Here is a 23111-nt window from a genome sequence, read left to right as displayed (position 1 = left end):
ACACTACAGCTGTGGACAATATGAAATAAACATAAAGCAGTCTCAACTTTGGAAAAACAGAAGACTCTTACTGCCTCATAATACAGACGAAAAATGAAATACTAAGTTAAGTAAAATGTTCTTTAAAGAACAAAAACAAAAGAAAACCTAATGAAAGCTATAAAAGTCCATTGGATAATAATGCTACCAGTACTAAGAAAGTACAGCCCCTAAAAGTGACCTGCAGTCACAAATATAAAAATGACTATTCAAGTGAACTCCTAAGGTAAAAATTTGTTATTCACCATGCTCCAAAATGGTCTGTAATGTTCTTCAGAGATGGCATGGTAAAGTATGATACAAGGGTAATATTAACAGTATGCTGTCACAGGTGCCATTCTCTTAAAAAAGAAATCCCAAAATAAATATAAATGGAAAGCAAATAATTAAACACATTAAATAGAGATTATTACAAATATCCATAAGGAATTCTAGTGGAGAAACAACTTAATAATCAAAATCCCAAATATAAAATTTATCTATCAAAAATGAAAATGTTGACATAGTTTCTTGCAAAAAAAAAAAGTTTAGAAATTTTTTTAATACAAATAAATAAATAAGAACATCTTTTTAAACAAAATCTTAGGCTGTTGAGTCCCATTTATTTTCTACACCTCTAATTCCAAAGCTGAGAAACAAATGGATACTTCAGAAAAAAAAAAATTAACTCATGACAATTTGTCTTTTGGACACAGAATATAAAGGAAAAATAAAATATATGTCTATCTGGCCAGACCTCAATAGAATTTTTCGTCCTAGCTGGTTCCTAAATCCAAATCAGATACTTACCAATAAAACTGCTTTTCTGCATAGCTACTACTAGCTAGAAACTGCTTCTCCAAATGTATACTGACCATTTCTTCTAAAATGTTGAAATTCTAGCTGATAGTTTTTAAAAAACCATTCTTAATGTACTGATTCCAGAGTACTGATTCCAATGGCCAAGAAAATTCAAAAAGATTTGGAGTGGTCTCTGAGATTAGAATGTGTGACAATGTGAAGCATTTCACTACAATGTCCAAGATTAAAGTGTCAAAGCAGATGAGGAAATGAAGCTCCGAAAACAGACACCCATGAGAAAGGAGCCCAGAAAAGCAAAAGGGGCCACAGCCCAGGACCTTCCAATAAAGAAAAGTGGCTCTGGCCCCATGGTATCCTTCCTGAAACACCGGGAAAGAATGAAGTCCTTAGCAAAATTCTGACCAGGATCCCAAATTTAAATGTAAGCTTGTAAGGAAAACACCTATGGACTTGTGTTTAAATTTGTCCATCTAAGATATAAAATTACAAGTTTGACCAAATGTGCCAGTTGTCCACTTATTGTCTCTCAGCTCCAAATTCATCCTTTCCTGTCTGCTCTGCAGAAATGAACTGGGACCCTTTAACATTTTTCCTTTGCTAGTTGGCATGATGTTAGATCGACATTGTAAGAGGAGGAGATTTTCCTCTTCTTTCCAAGAGTCTTGTGTGCTCCTCTTGGCAGGCTTCTGTACTGCAACACAGCTTCTCCAGTGTCCAGATCCAGCACCCATGCAGTTTGCTCCATTGTCAGGCTCCTGAAGTGCACAGCAGTCAGCAGCAACCAGTATCTTCCACCAGTACCTCCACAAGGCAGTATTATAGCAGAGTGATTCTGATGAGACAGATTTCTACCACAGCAACTTCTCTTCATTCAGTAAGCCACAGCCATGCCCCCTCAAACAGGGTCTGGATCTCAATCCCAGAGGCCCTGGATGTTGTAGCTCAACCCCAGGGGTTGATGCTCCTTTCATCTGTTATTCTTATATTCCTTAGAGTTCTCTTTCTTTTTACTAGCCAATCCTCATTGCTCCAAAACCCTGTTATAGCTAGCAATTCTTCGTATTAATCTTTCCTTGTTCAAATTACATGTGATTTCTCTATTCTAATCAAACACTGACTGATAGATCAAATTTCAGGTAATTAATCAAACAGAAAATTATAGGGCATTATGTCTAATTTGTTATTTTATATATTAGCAAACACATGAGATCTGATAATCAGAAAGTTCAGAGTGTTAAACCAAAGTCTCTAAAGAAAGAATAGAATGAATCAGTTCACAGGATATATGCTTGTTAATGCTACTCCCATTTGGGGGAAGTCTAATTTTCTCCAGTAACCATGAAAAATAAGAGATCACTTTGTTTCTTCTGATTATTTATTTTTATTTTAAAAGGGAAACGAAAATCTAAAAAATAGAAAAGTTTAAGACACAGTAGAAACAGTCAATGGCTCCATTTCTCTGGCAAACTAATCAACCAAACTGTTCTATCTACATTTGGCAGGAAACCCAAAATTTCAGTGATCCCACACTAATATTCACATTGTTTTTCTGCTATATAGGAACACTTTTAACATTTTCCCTCTGTCTCATTGTTTGTCATGTACTCTCTGTAGACTACTTTGCCAACATTAAAATGAAATGTTCAGCATCAAGCCCATCATTCCTGTCTCACTTCACTCTTAAATCTGCTAGCCACAGAGTTAAAAGGACAGGATTAAGAGTCATTAGACACAGTTCTAAGGAGAATTAAAGGGCCTGTTCAAGGGGCATAACATCTGCTCCTCAAATTCCTGCCTAAACAACGAAGATTCCGATCAAAGAGAAGAGAGGGAAAGCCAATCTACCCAGTAAACCGGAGTCATGAGGAAGTAAATGCTCTCTCAGGGAGTAACTCTGACACCAGAGGAAGGCTTAGTGACATTGCACAATGGTTTCTGTGAAGTTATTCATGGGGCAAGTGGGAGTATATGAGTAGAAGTAGAAGGGAGTGGGAAGGTGAAGATTGAGGATCCTTTTAAGTAGTTTTTGCTCAGCTAGCAAAACAAGCTGGGACATGCAAGACAGATAAACACAGCTGTTTGGGGCTGTCACTTGGGGCTTAGGAGCCAAGGTGTCCTGCTGTAGTGAAAAGTGCACCGGAATGTGAGTCAGGAGTTCAGGGATCCAAGTCCTCATTCTGCTGCTAACTAGCTGCGTGATGATGAGCAAGTCTACTGGCTTCACTAGACTCAGTCTCTTTTTTTTTTTTTTTCGATACAGAGCCTCACTCTGTCACCCAGGCTGGAGTGCAGTGGCACGATCACTGCAACCACCACCTCCTGAGTTCAAGCGATTCTCCTGCTTTAGCCTCCTAAGTAGCTGGGATTACAGGCGCTCGCCACCACGCTGGGCTAATTTTTGTATTTTTAGTAGAGACGGGGTTTTGTCATGTTGGTCAGGCTGGTCTCAAACTCCTGACCTCGTGTTCCGCCCACCTTGGCATCCCAAAGTGCTGGGATTACAGGCATGAGCCACCACGCCCGGCCTCAGTCTCCTTATTTCATGGAAAATGAGGAGACAAGACTACATGGCAGCACTATACAGAGATGCTCCTGAACCACAGAGTTCATGTACTAGTTAACATAACTTTGCTGAGTCCTGGTTTCCTCCACTGAAAAAAACATGAGAAATAATACTTTTTATAAAATTGGGTGAGGATTAAAAATAATATACATAAAGACACCTAGTACAGTAACTGAAACAAGTAATTATTATTATTACTTTATTTCCAATGCTAAGATTATTTGAGGGGTATAAAATCTTGGTAGCCAAATGCAATGTTATTTCAAATGCACTACAAGTTAGTATACGTTTAGTACATGTCTTAATTATTGCTAACCAAAATACTCAAGACTTACAAATTAAGGACTTGGGCCAGGCGCGGTGGCTCACGCCTGTAATCCTAACACTTTGGGAGGCCGAGGCAGGCGGATCACGAGGTCAGGCGATCAAGACCATCTTGGCTAACATGGTGAAACCCCGTCTCTACTGAAAATACAAAAAATTAGCCGGGCATCATGGCAGGCGCCTGTAGTCCCAGCTACTCAGGAGGCTGAGGCAGGAGAATGGCATGAATCCGAGAGGTGGAGCTTGCAGTGAGCCAAGATCAAGCCACTGCACTACAGCCTGGGAAATGAGCAAGACTCCGTCTCAAAAAATAAATTAATAAATTAATTAAGGACTTGTAAATGTCACCCAAAAATGTAAAAATATATTTTGTCAATATAAGGTTGATTCTGCAGAGGGTGCAAAAAAAGAATATAAATAAGGAATCCTTAAGAATTTGGAAATAGGAAATATAGAAGACTTCTAAGGAAAAAGAGCTGAGGACTTCATCAGACTTCCCTACTCCAAATGCCAAAAGAAATAACCTAGAAAAATATAAAATCGGGATAAATGAAAGGACTATTGAAAACTGGAAATTATCCAGAAATTTCTAGTAGGAAAAGATCAGAATGATTAGGAAAGCACCTCCCAGAAAAAGTGCAACAGCCTCATATGAAACTACCCAGAAACCATGAAGTCCATTGGCGGTTCATTCTCAAAGCAGCAAGGATGCCCTTATAGAGGCAGTTGTCACAAAAATTAGGCAGCAGGCACAAAAAACAATGTGGAAGAGATAATATAGGGTTAATAAAACAAAGATATATAGTCAAAAACCTACTATCTTTCCTAAAAATACAGCATACAGGCCGGGAGCGGTGGCTCACGCCTGTAATCCCAGCACTTTCAGAGGCCGAGGCGGGCAGATCACGAGGTCAGAAGATCAAGACCATCCTGACTAACACCGTGAAACCCCGCCTCTACTAAAAATACAAAAAATTAGCCAGGTGTGGTGGTGGGCACCTGTAGTCCCAGCTCCTCGGGAGGCTGAGGCAGGAGAACGGCGTGAACCCAGGAGGCGGAGCTTGCAGTGAGCGGAGATGGCGCCACTGCACTCCAGCCTGGGCAACAGAGTGAGACTTCAGGCAGAGACAGTAAATAAGAAGACCAAAATAATAAGGGGTTGTGAAGAGCTTTTACAGTAGGGCCAGCAAACTTTATGTGAAGGACCAGATAAATATTTGAAGCTTTGCAAGCCATATATGATCTCTGTATCATATTCTTCTTCATTATTCTGGGGTTTGTTTCACAATCCTTTAAAACTGTAAAAATCATTCTTAGTTCAAGTGTCGCACAAAAACAAGCCACGGACTAGAGTTCAGCCACTGGTCACAGTCTGTACTGTTCTAAGATAAAAAGACAAAGAATACAGCTGTGGAATTTTTTTAAAGGAAAAAGAACATATTATCAGACTGTTATTTTGTGCTGAAAAAAAATTCAAGAAAACATGTGTCATCATTATATATAATGCTATAATAAATAAACTTGTTCCTGATCATTTCCACATATGTGGATATATCTGTTAGAGGAATTCCTAAAAGTGGATTACTTGGTCAGAGGGTATATGCATTTGTAATTTGGAAGAGAAAGCCAAATTGCCCTCTATAAGACAGTGCCAATTTACACTCCCACCATGCCTGACAGTATTTGTTTCTCCAAATCTTGCCATCATAGTTTACAGTTTACATTAGAGTAAGATATATTGGCTGGGTGCGGTGGCTCAGGCCTGTAATCCCAGCACTTTGGGAGGCCAAGGCAGGTGGATCACTTGAGGTCAGGAGTTGGAGACCAGCCTGGCCAACATGGTGAAACCCTATCTCTACTAAAAATCCAAATATTAGCCAGGCACGCTGGTGCATGCCTGAATTCCCAGCTACTTGGGAGGCTAAGGCATGAGAATCGCTTGAACCCAGGAGGTGGAGGTTGTAGTGAGCCAAGATTGCGCCACTGCACTCCAGCCCAGGCGACAGAGCAAGACTCTGTCTCAAAAAAAAAAAAAAAGAAAGACATTACCAAATTGTTATGCGGAAAAAAAAGTCTGGTCATTTACACCCCCACCTTAGCCTTCTCGCATTGGATAGTATATGTTCTCTTTACTTTTGCCAATCTTACAGGTAACATAGTACCTCACTGGCACTTTAATTTTTCCTTCTTTATTAATGAAGCTGAATATCTTTATGTTTATTGACTATTTGTATTTCTTCTGCTGTTACCTATTAATTCATTTCCTTTGGCTAGTTTTAGTTTTCAAATATCCCTTTCTTTATTTACAGAAACTGTATTATGGATAGTAGCCCATTGCTTTCAATCTGTGTTACAATGTTTTGCTTATAATATGTCTTTTGTTTTTGATGTCCTTTGTTTTCTGAAGTGTAAAATATCTTTTTAAATTATAAAAGTAATTCATGCTGTTTTGTTATGTCATATAAAAATATAAAATGAAAGTTCTCCAATACCCCCACATAATACACTTCCATTTCTAGGACATAACCTCTCAAACTTTCCCTAGTAATTAAAAAACACAAATACATAAATTATATATTACAAAAGTGGAATTTTTTTGGAAACTACTTTTTCTATTTAACAAATATTTATGGAACTCTTTCTATCTAAGCAACAGACTGGAATATTTGTGACACACATATCTTATAAAGAACTTTACCAACCAATCCAAGAAAAGCAACCCAGTTTTTAAAATGGGCAAAAGATTTTGAACAGTTGCTTCATCAAAGAAGACATATAAGCTCAATATCACTAATCATCAGCGAAATTCAAATTAAAACCCAATAACATATCACTACATACCCAACTGAATGGCTAAAATTTAACATATTGACAATACCAAGTGTAGGTAAGGATATGAAGTAACTACAACTCTTACACATTGCCACTAAGAAAGCAAAATGATACGGCATTTTTAAAAAGTCAGGCAGTTTCCTATAAAGTTAATACTCACATACCATATGACAAAGCAATTCACACTTAGGTACTGACCCAGGGAAATAAAAACACCTGTCTACAAAAATGACCTCTACAGTACAGAGTATTTATAGAAGCTTTATTCCTCAAACATAAAAACTGGAAAAAAGCCAAATGTCTATCAACTGCTAAAGAGATAAACAAACTGTATGTAATATAGTCATACAAAAGAGTACTACACAGCTATAAAAGGGAACAAAACTACTGACAGAGGCAAAATCAGATCAGTGGTTACCTGGGGGTCAGAAGGAGGGACTGACTGCAAAGGGGCTAAAGGGAACTTTGGAGGATAATCATAGTGTATGACTATGACTGTATGCATTTCTCAAAATTCATAGAACTGTACAAGTAAAAAGAATAAATTTTACTAAATGTAAATTATACCTGAATAAATGCGACTTTTAAAAAGTTCATTAAAAGAGTAGAAAATTAGTAAAGTGAATTGGCTTAAGAAGTTTTCACAAATTGTAGCAAAAAAAAAAAAAAAAAAAGATAAAGAGAACTGGACCAGAGAGAGAAAAAGGTAAACGGAGAACAGATAACAGAGAGCCAAAGCTAAATAGCCTATACTCCCAAAAAACAAATCAGGGTCAGGCACGATGGCTCATGCCTGTAATCTCAACACTTTAGGAGGCCAAGGCAGGAGGATCACCTGAGGTCAGGAATTCAAGACCAGCCTGGCCAACGTGGTGAAACCCCATCTCTACTAAAAATACAAAAATTAGCCGGGCATGGTTGCGTGCCTTAATCCCAGCTCCTCAGCAGGCTGAGGCAGGAGAATCGCTTGAACCTGGGAGGCAGAGGTTGCAGTGAACCAAGATCGTGCTACTGCACTCCAGCCTGGGCAACAGAGCTAGACTCTATCTCAAAAAAAAAAAAAGAAAGAAAGAAAGAAATCAGGACAGGCAATAGTCTTAAATAGCAGTCTGATTTTTCACAGGTAAAATCCAATGTTACAATACTAAGAAAAAGTCAGAAATGGGAAGTAATACTTGAAAGACATGAGAGATATCAACTTAAGAATCTGTGCACTGATATTCCTTCATTTAAATAAATACTAGGTGGCCGGGCGTGGTGGCTCACACTTGTAATCCCAGCACTTTGGGAGGCCGAGGCGGGCGGATCACGAGGTCAGGAGATCAAGGCCACGATGAAACCCTGTCTCTACTAAAAATACAAAAAAATTAGCTGGGCGTGGTGGCGGGCGCCTGTAGTCCCAGCTACTCGGAGAGGGTGAGGCAGGAGAATGGCGTGAACCCGGGAGGCGGAGCTTGCAGTGAGCCAAGATTGCGCCACTGCACTCCAGCCTGGGCGACAGAGCAAGACTCCGTCTCAAAATAAATAAATAAATAAATAAATAATAAATAAATAAATAAATAAATACTAGGTGAGTTATTATCTACCGAATGCTTTACTAGGTGCCAGGCACTGTGCCATGCACTTTATAATAGATATATTATTTCATTTAATCATCAATCAGAACACCAAAAAACTGGTAGTATTAATTCTATTTTACAGGCAAGGAAACTAAGGGTCAAAGTGATTAAATGACATGCCTAAAGTCATATAGCAAATGAACAAGCCAAGACATAATTCAAATTCAGATTTTTATGAGTCAAAATCCATGCTCACATTCCATTATGCACATTAAGTCTATAGTTATACATAGTTGTAGAATTAAATTTTACATCAACTAATATGCTATAAAAAAGAAAGAGGAGGAAAAATACTTCAGTGAAAATCTAGGCGAGTAATCTCCTCCTCATCCCACTAAAACTGATAGTTATGGCACAAGCTCAGCTAAATTAGCAGAGAAGACAGTGTATAACACTTAATGACTATAGCATTGACTCATCCATTCTGATTTCCAGTAACAGAAATTTTTAAATTTCAGAATCTAGGATTGACTCAGAAATGCAGAACAGTAGGTATCTGTTTTTTCTTTTTTTATTTATTGGAACTCTGAAACTCTTTAATCAAGTAACTGTTCATACGTAGCAAGAACTACAAATACCATTTGAACAGATGGAAATTTGCTCAGTGGCAATCACTTTTAATATAAAATGAATGGAAATCATAAGATGCAATGAAACTCACTATTCAATTATCTTCAGAATACATACCATATTTTTGTTTTTAAAAAAAAAAGCTGAACAGATCAGCCTTAAGCCTGTAGCTCAAGGTGTCACTTATAGTGCAGAGTCAGTGATTTCAAAAACTGTTCCTTACTTGCCCTGAACTGATAGGGTGTAAGCCAAACATTTCAGATCTTCCAGAAAAAGAAATCCTTAAGCTTCCTTTCTTTTCCAAAAGGTGGGTACACCTTGCTGAAAATAGTCTTCTGCTCTATTTCTCAACAGAAAACTACTGAAAAAAAAATTTATGAAACACTATTATTGTATGACTTATTTAATGAATAATAAGTTCCAAGTATATCCCAAACACTGTTTTAGGTGCTGGAATAGAAGTAAACAAATGTGAAAAACACATCATTTCTGATCGTTATAAGTGCTATAAAAGAAATAAATCAGGGTAATGGGTAGAGTGGGTGACAGTGGAGAGGTGGGGGAGGAGCTACTTTTGACAGGATGGTGAGGAAAGGTCTCTTTGAGGAGCTGACATCTGAGCTGAGACATGACTCAAGAGAAGGTCACTGGATCTTAATAAGATAAAATTTTAAAATTATGTAACTTGATGACAGTTATAGAGGGAAGCAAAAACCAGGAAATTAAGTAAAAGGCTATTACATATAGTTTACATAATTTTATCATGAAAATGTCAATGAGAAGGTGTTGGGAACAGGCCCCCCAAAATCTGGCCATAAACTGGCCCCAAAACTGGCCATAAACAAAATCTCTGCAGCACTGTGACATGTTCCTGATGGCCATAACGCCCACTCTGGAAGGTTGTGGGTTTACCAGAATGACAGCAAGGAACACCTGGCCCACCCAGGGCGGGAAAACTGCTTAAAGGCATTCTTAAACCACAAACAATAGCATCAGCGATCTGTGCCTTAAGGACATGCTCCTGCTGCAGATAACTAGCCAAACCCATCCCTTTATTTCGGCCCATCCCTTCATTTCCCATAAGGGATACTTTTAGTTAATCAAATATCTGTAGAAACAAAGCTAATGACTGGCTTGCTGTTAATAAATATGTGGGTAAATCTCTGTTCGGGGCTCTCAGCTCTGAAGGCTGTGAGACCCCTGATTTCCCACTTCACACCTCTATATTTCTCTGTGTGTGTCTTTAATTCCTCTAGTGCCACTGGGTTAGGGTCTCCCTGACAGAGCTGGTCTCGGCAAGAAGGAAAAATATATTCAGGTAAATAATGTATATAAAATAATAAACTGTGCTTAACAACAAAAGAAAAGCATTTTTTAATTCAATTTTTATACTGGTAGACCAAGAAAAAAATACCTAATGTCAGTCTTTTTAAACTGTGCTAGGTGAGTGAGAAAGAAGCTAAGAATACTACAGCACCAAAGGGCTCTTCTGGAGAAATTCGTCCGAGATGCCCAAAATCCAGAACACTTTACCTCAGCTTCACTCCTAGACTTGGACTTTTATCTCCCTTCCTGAATAGCTATGGGGGTGTTCTCTGCATGTGACTGCTCTTTGATATCCACTTACTCACCAGGACACTGCCTCTTGGATCTCAGACAAATTCTGATGTTTGCTATTCCAGGTGAGGAGATGGTTTGAAAACATCATACTATGTTTCCATATCTTCAAGACAGTCAACAAACTCCCTCAAGTTATCTTTGTGGATAATATAGGAATAATACAGATCAGTGACAAGAAGATGTGGGAGAATTTAGCTGAGTTATAGGCATGTGTGGATTCTCACTTGGGTGAAAAACGTAATTTAAAAGGTTAACAGATCAATGTCAGGCAGGGACATGGTGGCTCACGCCTGTAATCCCAGCACTTTGGGAGGCCGACGCAGGCAGATCACCCGAGGTCAAGAGTTCAAGACCAGCCTGGCCAACGTGGTGAAACCACGTCTCTGCTAAAAATACAAAAATTAGCCGGGCATGGTGGCATGCACCTGTAATCCCAGTTCCTCAGGAGGCTGAGACAGGAGAATCGCTTGAACCTAGAAGGTGGAGGTTGCAGTGAGCCGAGATCATGCCATTGCACTCCAGCCTGGGCAACATGAGACAAACTCTATTTCAAAAAAAAAAAAAAAAATCAGTGTCAAAATAAAGAAAGGCTTCTAATGGCATATGAGAGTTTGATTCTCCCATATTCAACAGGTATCAGCTGAATGAGAATTTACTGTACATTCACCACATTTGCAATTGGCAAAACATAAGCAGCAATCATTAACATACACATTGGGTGTTACAATCAGAAACTAGAACAATGATCCAACAAAATAAAGAGAATGAAATTGAAGGGGAAATAAATATAAAAATACTTATATTTCACTTTTTTCTTTTTTTCTTTTTGTTGTTGTTGTTGTTGAGATGGAGTCTCACTCTGTTGCCAGGCTGGAGTGTAGTGGTGCCATCTGAGCTCACTGCAACCTCTGCCTTGCAGGTTGAAGCGATTCTCCTGCCTCAACCTCCCTAGTAGCTGGGACAACAGGCAGGTGTCACCACACCCAGCTAATGTCTGTATTTTTAGTAGAGACAGGGTTTCACCATGTTGGCCAGAATGGTCTTAGTCTCTTCACCTCGTGATCCGCCTGCCTCGGTCTCCCAAAGTGTGGGGATTACAGCCGTGAGCCACCGCACCTGGCCTCACTTTTTTCTTCATTTAAAAATCTGCATTAAACTTTAGTGAGTTTTTGGTAGTAGCATTCCTGTTTTTGAACTTAAGCCACATATTTTTATGTCTAGAGGTACCTTAGAATTACTAAACACATTTCAAGTATTCAGTAACCCCATGTGATGAGTGACTACCATACTGGATGATACAGATACATAATAGCTCCATTACCACTGCAAGTTATATTGGACAGCACTCTTAAACTACTGGAATCATCAAGTGATGACCCTTGGAATACTCAATCAAACAGAAATTACAGCTAGAAAAAGATTTTCTTCCTTAACCAAAGATCAAAGGCATCAAATCAGATTTTACTGTCTTTTCTTGAAAAAAGTAGGCCAGGGGCAATGATTCACGTCTGTAATCCCAGCACTTTGGGAGGCCAAGATGGGCAGATCACCTGAGGTCGGGAGTTTGAGACCAGCCTGACCAACATGGAGAAACCCCGACTCTATTAAAAATACAAAATTAGCCAGGCGTGGTGGCGCATGCCTGTAATCACAGCTACTCAGGAGGCTGAGGCAGGAGAATCGCTTCAACCCAGGAGGTGGAGGTTGCGGTGAGCCAAGATTACGCCATTGCACTCCAGCCTGGGCAACAAGAGCGAAACTCTATCTCAAAAAAACAACAAAAAGAAAATGTATACACTCACACACACACATAGACACAGACACACACACACACACACATAAAACATATACACATACAGATAAATTTAACAAAGACCATTTGTGACCTGTAAAGCCTAAAATGCTATCTCACCCTTTATAAAAAAACTTTGCCAACACCTTGACCAGTAGGTGTTTTCTTATAAATGACTTCTATCTTTTAATTTGAATATCAAATTAAAAGACATTAAGAAAAATTCTGTAATGCTAAATTTAAATTGGAACACGGGTACAATTAACAATTCTTAAATTGCTTTACATGTATACTGAGGCTGAATAAGTAAGTAAATGGACAGTGGAAGCTAGGTTTCGCACCATTGGAAAGTGATGATACAAAAAAGCAGAAAGGTTAGAATAAATCAACATAGTACTGGATTAGAATTAGAACATCAGTATGAACTGGTGTTCAGGTTAACGTGGATGTAGAGAGATACAAAATACTATATACTATATACATAGGTTAGTATAATATATATGCATATATTTCCTAGCTGTGTCAGCTGAGTTAGCCTAAGAGCAGTGACATCCCAGGAGCAATGAGCATATTAAGAACCTAGATCTTCTAGAGCCAGAAATACCATTCAACCCAGCAATCCCATCACTGGGTATATACCCAAAGGATTATAAATCATTCTACTATAAAGACACATGCACACGTATGTTTATTGCAGCACTGTTCACAACAGCAAAGACTTGGAACTAACCCAAATGCCCACCAATGATAGACTGGATAAAGAAAATGTGGCACATATAAACCATGGAATACTATGCATCCATAAAAAAAAAGATGAGTTCATATCCTTTGCAGGGACCTGGATGAAGCTGGAAACCATCATTCTCAGCAAACTAACACAAGAACAGAAAATCAAACACCACATGTTCTCACTCATAAGTGGCAGTTGAACAATGAGGACACAGGGACACAGAGAGGGGAATATCACACACCAGGGCCTGTCAGGGGGTGGGGGGCTATGGGAGGGACAGCATTAGGAGAAATAGCTATGTAGATGATGCGTTGATAGGTACAGCAAACCACCATGGCACATGTGTACCTATGTAACAAACCTGCACGTTCTGCACATGTATCCCAGAACTTAAATGTATAGTAAAAATAATAATAATAATAAAGAACCTAGATCTTATTTGCTAATATACTTCTCCTGGGGAAAAGAACTGATTCTAGAACTGGGGCAGGGAAAATACAAGCATCTATAGCCTGGAGCATTTTATTTTATTTATTTATTTTTTTTTTTTTTTTTTGAGACAGAATTTCACTCGTTGCCCAGGCTGGAGTGCAATGGCACAATCTCAGCTCACTGCAACCTCCACCTTCCAGGTTCAAGCAATTCTCTTGCCTCAGCCTCTGAACTGGGATTACAGGCACCCACCAACATGGGCGGCTAATTTTTGTATTTTTAGTACAGACGGGGTTTCACCATGTTGGCCAGGCTGGTCTTGAACTCCTGACCTCAGGTGATCTGCCCACCTCGGCCTCCCAAAGTGCTGGGATTACACGCCTGAGCCACTGCGCCCGGCCTGGAGCATCCTGTAGTATCAAAAATTAATGGAGTATTTCCAAAAACGAAAGAAAGAAGGCATGTCAAAGGGACAAAAGACCAAACTAAAAGAGCTCCCAAACACCACAGGTGAAACAAGCTGAGCAACAAAATAAACACACAAGAAAACCAAAAAGTTTATTTAAATACCACTCACTCCAGGAAGTGGAGCCGAATTTTTCCACTGCCTCTAGTTTGAGCAGTACTCAGTGGCTTGCAGCCAAAGAATGGCATATGGAAAGGAAAGGAAAAAGTAACTTTACCATGAAGAACCTAAAAAAACATGATAGAAGTACTCCTGATATGATGTAATAAGAAAGCCACTTCACCTCTGTGATATTCTTCCCAAGGACTCATAATCTCAATCTAACCATGAGAAAAGCATCAGACAAAAGCAAATTGACAGACATTCTACAAAATACCTGACCAATACCCCTCAAAACTGTCATGGTCATGAAAAACAATGAAAAACTGAGAAACTGTCAGGGACTAAACAAATATAAGGACCAAAGGTAATGTGGTATCTTGGAGGAATCATTAGTGGAAAAAAAAACAGTGAAATCCAAATAAAGTTTGGAGATTAATTAATAGTAACTGACTACTGTTATTTCTTAATTGTGACAAATGGACCATAAGATGTTAACCATAAGAAAAACTGGGTGAAGCGTATGCATAAACTCTGTACTATCTTTGTAGCTTATCTATAAATTTAAAAATATTCTGAAATTTAAAAGTTTACTAAATATTTTGAAATTGAAATAGAAATATCAATGTGACCTTGTAATTTAAACAGACACATATATGCATGAATATATACACATCTATATTTTCTACCTCTTTCCATCAAAAGGTCAAAAGCAATGACATCCCAATATCAATGAGCATGCCTAGCAATCAGATTTGGTCTCCAAATACCATTCCCACAAAAAGAAAGGAGGGCTACTCGGGGAAGTACTGATTCCAGGACTTGGAAAGGAATGTAACAGGAAGCCTACATCATGTTGTGTGAGAAACCAAGTTAAGTTTTAAAGACTAATAAGGTCATGTCAAAATTATACAGCAATCAAGGACTCCTACTAGACAAATCTAGGACAATTTAAACATCAAAAAGAATAATGACTCCAATTGACTGAAACATGAAAATTTAAAAATCGTAAATACTGATACTCAAAAAAGAAAAAGAAATCATCACCAGTAACACAAACAACTCATTTATCACCACCAGTCCTTAAGCTAAAAATGGCAATTAAAGAAAGATAACTAAGCTTTTATCCTGTCTCTTCAGTAGTAACTATATTTGAGGGTAACCAAATAACATCAGTAAATGAGGAAAAGTTTTTCTTTTTTTCTTTTTTAATTATACTTTAAGTTCTAGGTTACATGTGCACAACGTGCAGGTTTGTTACATATGTACACATGTGCCATGTTGGTGTGCTGCACCCATTAACTCGTCATTTACATTAGGTATATCTCCTAGTGCTATCCCTCCCTCCTCCCCCCATCCCACGACAGGCCCCGGTGTGTGATGTTGCCCTTCCTGTGACCATGTGTTCTCATTGTTCAATTCCCACCTATGAGTGAGAACATGTGGTGTTTGGTTTTCTGTCCTTGTGATACTTAGCTGAGAATGATGGTTTCCAGCTTCATCCATGTCCATACAAAGGACATGAACTCATCATTTTTCATGGCTGCATAGTATTCCATGGTGTATATGTGCCACATTGTCTTAATCCAGTCTATCGTTGTTGGACATCTGGGTTGGTTCCAACTCTTTGCTATTGTGAATACTGCCGCAATAAACATACGTGTGCATGTGTCTTTATAGCAGCATGATTTATAATCCTTTGGGTATATAACCAGTAATGGGATGGCTGGATCAAACGGTATTTCTAGTTCTAGATCCCTGAGGAATCGCCACACTGACTTCCACAATGGTTGAACTAGTTTACAGTCCCACCAACAGTGTAAAAGTGTTCCTATTTCTCCAAATCCTCTCCAGCACCTGTTGTTTCCTGACTTTTTAATGATGGCCATTCTAACTGGTGTGAGATGGTATCTCATTGTGGTTTTGACTTGCATTTCTCTGATGGCCAGTGATGATGAGCATTTTTTCATGTGTCTGTTGGCTGCATAAATGTCTTCTTTTGAGAAGTGTCTGTTCATATCCTTCACCCACTTTTTGATGGGGTTGTTTTTTTCTTGTAAATTTGTTTGAGTTCTTTGTAGGTTTTGGATATTAGCCTTTTGTCAGATGGGTAGATTGCAAAAATTTCCTCCCATTCTGTAGGTTGCCTGTTCACTCTGATGGGTAGATTGCAAAAATTTCCTCCCATTCTGTAGGTTGCCTGTCCACTCTGATGGTATTTTCTTTTGCTGTGCAGAAGCTCTTGAGTTTAATTAGATCCCAGTTGTCAATTTTGGCTTCTGTTGCCATTGCTTTTGGTGTTTTAGACATGAAGTCCTTGCCCACGCCTATGTCTTGAATGGTATTGCCTAGGTTTTCTTCTAGGGTTTTTATGGTTTTAGGTCTAACATGTAAGTCTTTAATCCATCTTGAATTAATTTTTGCAAAAGGTGTAAGGAACGGATCCAGTTTCAGCTTTCTACATATGGCTAGCCAGTTTTCCCAGCACCATTTATTAAATAGGGAATCCTTTCCCCATTGCTTGTTTTTGTCAGGTTTGTCAAAGATCAGATAGTTGTAGATATGTGGCATTATTTCTGAGGGCTCTGTTTTGTTCCATTGATCTATGTCTCTGTTGTGGTACCAGTACCATGCTGTTTTGGTTACTGTAGCCTTGTAGTATAGTTTGAAGTCAGGTAGCGTGATGCCTCCAGCTTTGTTCTTTTGGCTTAGGATTGTCTTGGCAATGCAGGCTCTTTTTTGGTTCCATATGCACTTTAAAGTAGTTTTTTCCAATTCTGTGAAGAAAGTCATTGGTAGCTTGATGGGGATGGCATTGAATCTATAAATTACCTTGGGCAGTATGGCCATTTTCACAATATTGATTCTTCCTACCCATGAGCATGGAATGTTCTTCCATTTGTTTGTATCCTCTTTTACTTCATTGAGCAGTGGTTTGTAGTTCTCCTTGAAGAGGTCCTTCGCATCCCTTGTAAGTTGGATTCATAGGTATTTTATTCTCTTTGAAGCAATTGTGAATGGGAGTTCACTCATGATTTGGCTCTCTGTTTGTCTGTGATTGGTGTACAAGAATGCTTGTGATTTGTGTACATTGATTTTGTATCCTGAGACTTTGCTGAAGTTGTTTATCAGCTTAAGGAGATTTTGGGCTGAGACGATGGGGTTTTCTAGATATACAATCATGTCATCTGCAAACAGGGACAATTTGACTTCTTCTTTTCCTAATTGAATACCCTTTATTTCCTTCTCCTGCCTAATTGCCCTGGCCAGAACTTCCAGTACTATGTTGAATAGGAGTGGTGAGAGAGGGCATCCCTGTCTTGTGCCAGTTTTCAAAGGGAATGCTTCCAGTTTTTGCCCATTCAGTATGATATTGGCTGTGGGTTTGTCATAGATAGCTCTTATTATCTTGAGATACGTCCCATCAATACCTAATTTATCGAGAGTTTTTCGCATGAAGGGTTGTTGAATTTTGTCAAAGGCCTTTTCTGCATCTATTGAGATAATCATGTGGTTTTTGTCTTTGGTTCTGTTTATATGCTGGATTACATTTATTGATTTGCGTATGTTGAACCAGTCTTGCATCCCAGGGATGAAGCCCACTTGATCATGGTGGATAAGCTTTCTGATGTGCTGCTGGATTCAGTTTGCCAGTATTTTATTGAGGATTTTGGCAGAGACACAACAAAAAAAGAGAATTTTAGACCAATATCCCTAATGAACATTGATGGAAAAGTTTTTCTTTAAGAAGATGCCAGGAAATAAATGCAGATGAAATAACAGAATAAGAAAATCACCAATTTGTAGCCCTCAGTGACATAACCAATTCAGGAAGAAATCATCAATGGACACTAAGCTCATTAGGTGAAAGAATGATGAGTATCTGGATAGTTACGTATTACCAAACTATCTCTCTATGAAGTTCTTGCCTATCTCAAGTATAAAATATTAACTTTACAATGAAGGAATCAGATGTCACTACCTTAATCAAGGGATATACCTTAATTTCTAGTCACTAACAGTGAAACAACTAGACAGTACATGCCATCTGAAGTGATACAATACATTACAATAAAGCCTTTGATATTCCATAGGAAATATTGGAGAGGAGATAAAGAAACAAGTTAAATCAGGAGTCCCCAAAGCCCAGGCCAAGGACTGGTATCAGTCTGTGGCCTGTTAGGAACCAGGTGCACGGCAGGTGTTGGGAGGGTGAGCGAGCATTACCACCTGAGCTCCAGCTCCTGTCAGATCAACAATGGCATTCAATTCTCATAGGAGTACGAACCCTACTGTGAACTGCGCATGCGAGGAATCTCTAGGTTGCACAATCCTTATTAGGATCTAATGCCTGATGATATGAGATAGAACAGTTTCATCCAGAAACCATCCCACCACCCCGACCTCCACGCTACCCCTAGTCAATGGAAAAACTGTCTTCCACAAAACCAGGCCCTGGTGCAAAAAAGGTTGGGGACCGCTGAGTTAAATGATACCATAAGAAAGCAATATGCCAAAAGATCAGATATGGTCAAAAACAGAAAAGAGAGTGTCTTATGGGCCAGGCGCGGTGGCTCATGCCTGTAATCCCAGCACTTTGGGAAGACAAGGCAGGTGGATTACTTGAGATCAGGAGTTTGAGACCACCCTGGACTACATGGTGAAACCCCATCTCTACCAAAAAAAATACAAAAATTAGCCAGGCATGGTGGTGCACACCGATAGTCCCAGCTATTTGGGAGGCTGAGGTAGGAGGATGTCTTGAGCCCAGGAAGCAGAGGTTGCAGTGAGCCAAAATCTCGCCACTACACTCCAGCCTGGGCAACAGAGCCAGACCCTGTCTCAAAAAAAAAAAGAGAAAGGCTGGCTCACTGTAGCAAAATGGAAGGCCCTTTCTAACATAATGCTAGCCGACCATACCTAAACAGTACAAAATGGATTGCTACCTGGTTAATGGCTTAACATATGTTAATTTCTCATTTCTCAGGATTAATTGGAATGTTTTAAAACAAAGTTTTTTTTGTTTTTTTTAATTTTTTTGTTTTGAGATGGAGTCTTGCTCTGTCGGCCAGGATGGAGTGCAGTGGCACAATCTTGGCTTACTGCTGCCTCCACCTCCTGGGTTCAAGCGATTCTCCTGCCTCAGCCTCCAAAGCAGCTGGGATTACAGGCACAAGCCACCATGCCTGGCTTGTTTTTTTTTGTTGTTTTTTTTTTTGTTTTTTTTGAGACGGAGTCTCACTCTCTCACCCAGGCTGGAGTGCAGCGGCGCGATCTCGGCTCACTGCAAGCTCCGCCTCCTGGGTTCACGCCATTCTCCTGCCTCAGCCTCTCCGAGTAGCTGGGACTACAGGTGTCCGCCACTACGCCTGTCTAATTTTTTGTCTTTTTAGTAGAGACGGGGTTTCACCATGGTCTCGATCTCCTGACCTCGTGATCCGCCTGCCTCGGCCTCCCAAAGTGCTGGGATTACAAGCGTGAGCCGCCGCGCCCGGCCTGCCTGGCTTGTTTTTATATTTTTAGTAGAGATGGAGTTTCACCATGTTAGACAGGCTGGTCTCGAACTCCTGACCTCAGGTGATCCGCCCACCTTGGCCTCCCAAAGTGCTGGGATTACAGGCATGAGCCACTGCGCCTGGCCTTTTGTAATTTTTTTTTGAGACGGAGTCTCTCTCTGTTGCTGGGCTGGAGTGCAGTGGCACAATCTCGGCTCACTGCAACCTCCACCTCTCAGGCTAAAGCAATTCTCCTGCCTCAGCCTCCCGAGTAGCTGGATTACAGGCATGCACCACCACGCCCAGCTAATTTTTGTAATTTTAGTACTCTACTAACGGGCTTTTGCTCTACAACGGACTTTTGCCATGTTGTCCATTCTGGTTTCAAACTCCAGGCCTCAGGTGATCCGCCTGCCTCAGCTTTCTAAAGTTCTGGAATTAGAAGTGTGAGCCACCACGCCCAGCCTAAAATATAAGTTTATGAAACAAAAGAAATGTAAGGCTCATTTTACTTCATTTAAATTATGAAGGCAGTATACAGTCATATAAACGTAATATATTTTGATACAAATCATTGTAGATGGGATTCCAAAGCCAACAGCACTGTCCTCCAATGTGAAGATAGTAACTCAAATATGAAGATATTAAGTAAGTGAATACATACCACTCACAGGGCTGAAGGGATCGAAATGCCTTAAAAGAAGCATCCATTCCAGCAAAATCCCAAAACTTAACATCATAGTCATATCCTCCTGTCACCAAACGGGCACCTGAGGGATCCAGACCCAAAGCAGACACCTGGTTTTAAAAAAATAAAATAAAGTGACTGGAGCAAAATGACATATGGTCAATTATAACCCCCATTTCTGTTCTTTAATCCCACCCCCTATGTTATAGGCCTTGGAAGCACAAACCACCAACTATTGTTACTTCTGAAAAGTGGGAATGGATGGTGCCTTCTATATTATTAGACTTTGTTACTATATTAATTCTTTTGCAATAAAGAAAAATACTTTAAATCTATTTGACAATTTTGTCCCAAATCATCAACCACGTACTCAGAATAGCTATCACTGCAATTCCGTAAGATAAACTAAGTTGCTTTAGTGTACAAGTAAAAATCTTACAAATAATTACGATAATTCAGCATTTTCAATATACAATCTAGGAGAATGGCATGAACCCAGGAGGCGGAGCTTGCAGTGAGCCGAGATCACACCACTGCACTCCAGTCTGGGCGACAGAGCGAGACTCCGTCTCAAAAAAAACGAATGAGGACTCCAAAGAGGTTTTGTTTATGTGAGTTGTATGTATCACTATTTCCACTAGAAGTTAAAACTAAGAGATTTTTACATCTTTTCCATTTCACTTAAAATAACAATAAACCCATTATATTTAACATAAATATTTTTATGAAAACAATATTTTCAAAAGAAAAAACTGTAAGAATGACCCTGTTTATATCATTTCTGGGTCTATCTCTACTGATTGATATTTCCCTCTTATTATGGGATGTATTTTCTTACTTCTTTACATGTCAATTAGAAAAAAGTAGTTTCACTGAAAGGGGAAAGATAATTTTTTTCGTTTCATATGAATGTTTCACTCATTTAACTACTACTTTTTAGTGGCTTTGCAATAAGATACAATGATTTCACCTTACATCTCAAATATTTTATATTATTCATCTTTAAATATTTTAGATTACTCAAACGTAAGTAAATATAACAATATAAACATGCAATCTGTAAACTATGTATTAATAAACACTTAGAGCCACAGTAACTACTTAAAGTTCATTTCTTATCTCAACATTCATCTGAAAAATGAACAAATTTATGCCTTTTACTGATACAGAAGTAAAGCTAAAGGTAGTAAGAAATTTTCCCACACCATAAAAAGCAAAATTGTGTTTGAGTTTCATTTCTTTCTTCCACTTATAATGTTCCTATATTAAAAAACAAGAGATTTTTAAAGCCAACAATAACAGTGACAATAAGTGTTCCTATTTTAACTAAAAGGAAATGGCTATTTTGACTGAACATAAAAGTAATCTATTTTTCCTTAATGTCTATAGCTTTTATGTCATCAGTTGATTGTATAATTAGCCTTAATACAAATGTATCTTATCAGTTCACTTTTCCATGACAGCCCTGTAATTTGAGAGGGGAAAAAACTAGATTTTTAAACTTACTGTTTTAGTGCCATGCTTCAGCGTTATCTCATGTGAGTCAGGAATCTTGTGAACAGGATTCTGAAACAAGAAAACCCCATGACATTAACTGTAAAATATCATATTTGTGGGGAACTACACACCACATTTCACAGGAAATACAATTTTTTTTAATTGTATCATTGGCTTTTAAACACAAAGCTTAAAAAAAAACAGCAAAAAAGTATGAGAGTATCTTTTTTCTACACTTCTAGATACACTACAATGGGTCTCTGATGATAAACTGATTTTAAATCTCTAAAAGGATAAACCTAAGAAACTCATTAGGTTCTATAAAATTATCTCTTATTGTCAACATAAATTGAAATTTTAATTTAATCCAAATGTAAAAATAAATCAGTTCTTAATAGTATAATTCATAAAGAAAAATTAGAAATTTATTTTTCCTTTAAATCACAGCTTATCAAGAGGAGCAAAAAGGTCGATATCTGCTTACCTTACTTTAATATCAAAAATTATTTTTAAGCATATTATAACCTATGTATAAAATAATAATTACAGATTTTCCTAAAAAATAACCAACAAGGTCCTTTCAACATCGAAAATTTTTAAAGTTCTCTATTTATCTATTCTGGGGCATACCTTAAAGTGTTAAGTACTTAATTTCTAACAAACAACAAAACCTTCACAGGGTAACTATACACCTTTTAACCCTTCAAAGTTAAAAAGAAAATTGTTCAAAAATGATAAAAATAAGAAACTCCAAATCATTCACTGATTCATTGGTTCAATAAGCATTTACTGAAGTGGGATTATACCAGTTGTTAGGTGGCAGCAGACATGGTCTCTTCTCATCCCTCCCACACAAGAAGCATATGGTCTAACAGGGAGATATCAATGACTCTACTTCAGTATAATAAATGCTATGATAGACAGGAGTATGGGCAGAACAACTGAGGGACAGTAAAGAGGAATGCATAAATCAGACATAAGAGGTTACAGTGATCATTTAAATCAGAGGTTTCATTGTTTACTCAAGTCTCACTACTCAAGAGCAGGCTAATCCTACTAATATTATATGTCTATTACAAATTCAAGAATCATCTCACCATGTACTTAAACATGTGACCTAACAGCTCTTTCTTTTATATCTTCAATCTTTCCCCTGCTATAGCTCTTTCTCTTCAGCATATAAACAAAGTATTAATACTTACCATAAAATTTATTGCTCAATCGTTATCTTCTCTTCTGCAATCCAGCTTTTTCAAACTATGGCTTCACTCAGTGTCCCCACTTTCTTTCACCCTCTACCTCAATTTTGGCATTTATCATTTTATTCCTAATTCTTAGCACAGATCTTGGCACATAAGAGGCTCTCAGTAAATAGTTCTAAATGAACAAACAAGTCACTATAAATCCCTCTGCACACTTTACAGAACTTAATCTACATACAAGAACTTTCAACAGCATGGTAACTATTTATCTCCTCCATCTTGAAACTGTCCTTTGCTGGGAGGAAATAGCCTGCAGAAAAAGGCAGAAACGCTAGAGTTTTT

The 23111-nt window shown here is 38.5% G+C and overlaps 1 protein-coding gene across 1 annotated transcript in view; it reads right to left on the bottom strand.

The window, feature by feature from the left end:
• The window catches only part of WDR70 (WD repeat domain 70), a 397384-nt gene that overhangs the window by 317648 nt on the left and 56625 nt on the right, over positions 1-23111 (bottom strand). Inside the window, exons 6-7 of the mRNA XM_032135980.2 lie at positions 21577-21636; positions 20047-20180 (exon numbers count right to left, since the gene is read on the bottom strand). Coding sequence (XP_031991871.1) covers positions 20047-20180; positions 21577-21636 — 194 coding nt within the window. The remainder of the gene's footprint in view (positions 1-20046; positions 20181-21576; positions 21637-23111) is intronic.

This window comes from Hylobates moloch, unplaced genomic scaffold, assembly GCF_009828535.3.
Source record: "Hylobates moloch isolate HMO894 unplaced genomic scaffold, HMol_V3 SCAFFOLD_17, whole genome shotgun sequence".
NCBI classification, from domain to species: domain Eukaryota; kingdom Metazoa; phylum Chordata; class Mammalia; order Primates; family Hylobatidae; genus Hylobates; species Hylobates moloch.
The sequence above is the reverse complement of the archived record's forward strand: the minus strand, read 5'-3'. Positions and strand labels throughout refer to the sequence as shown.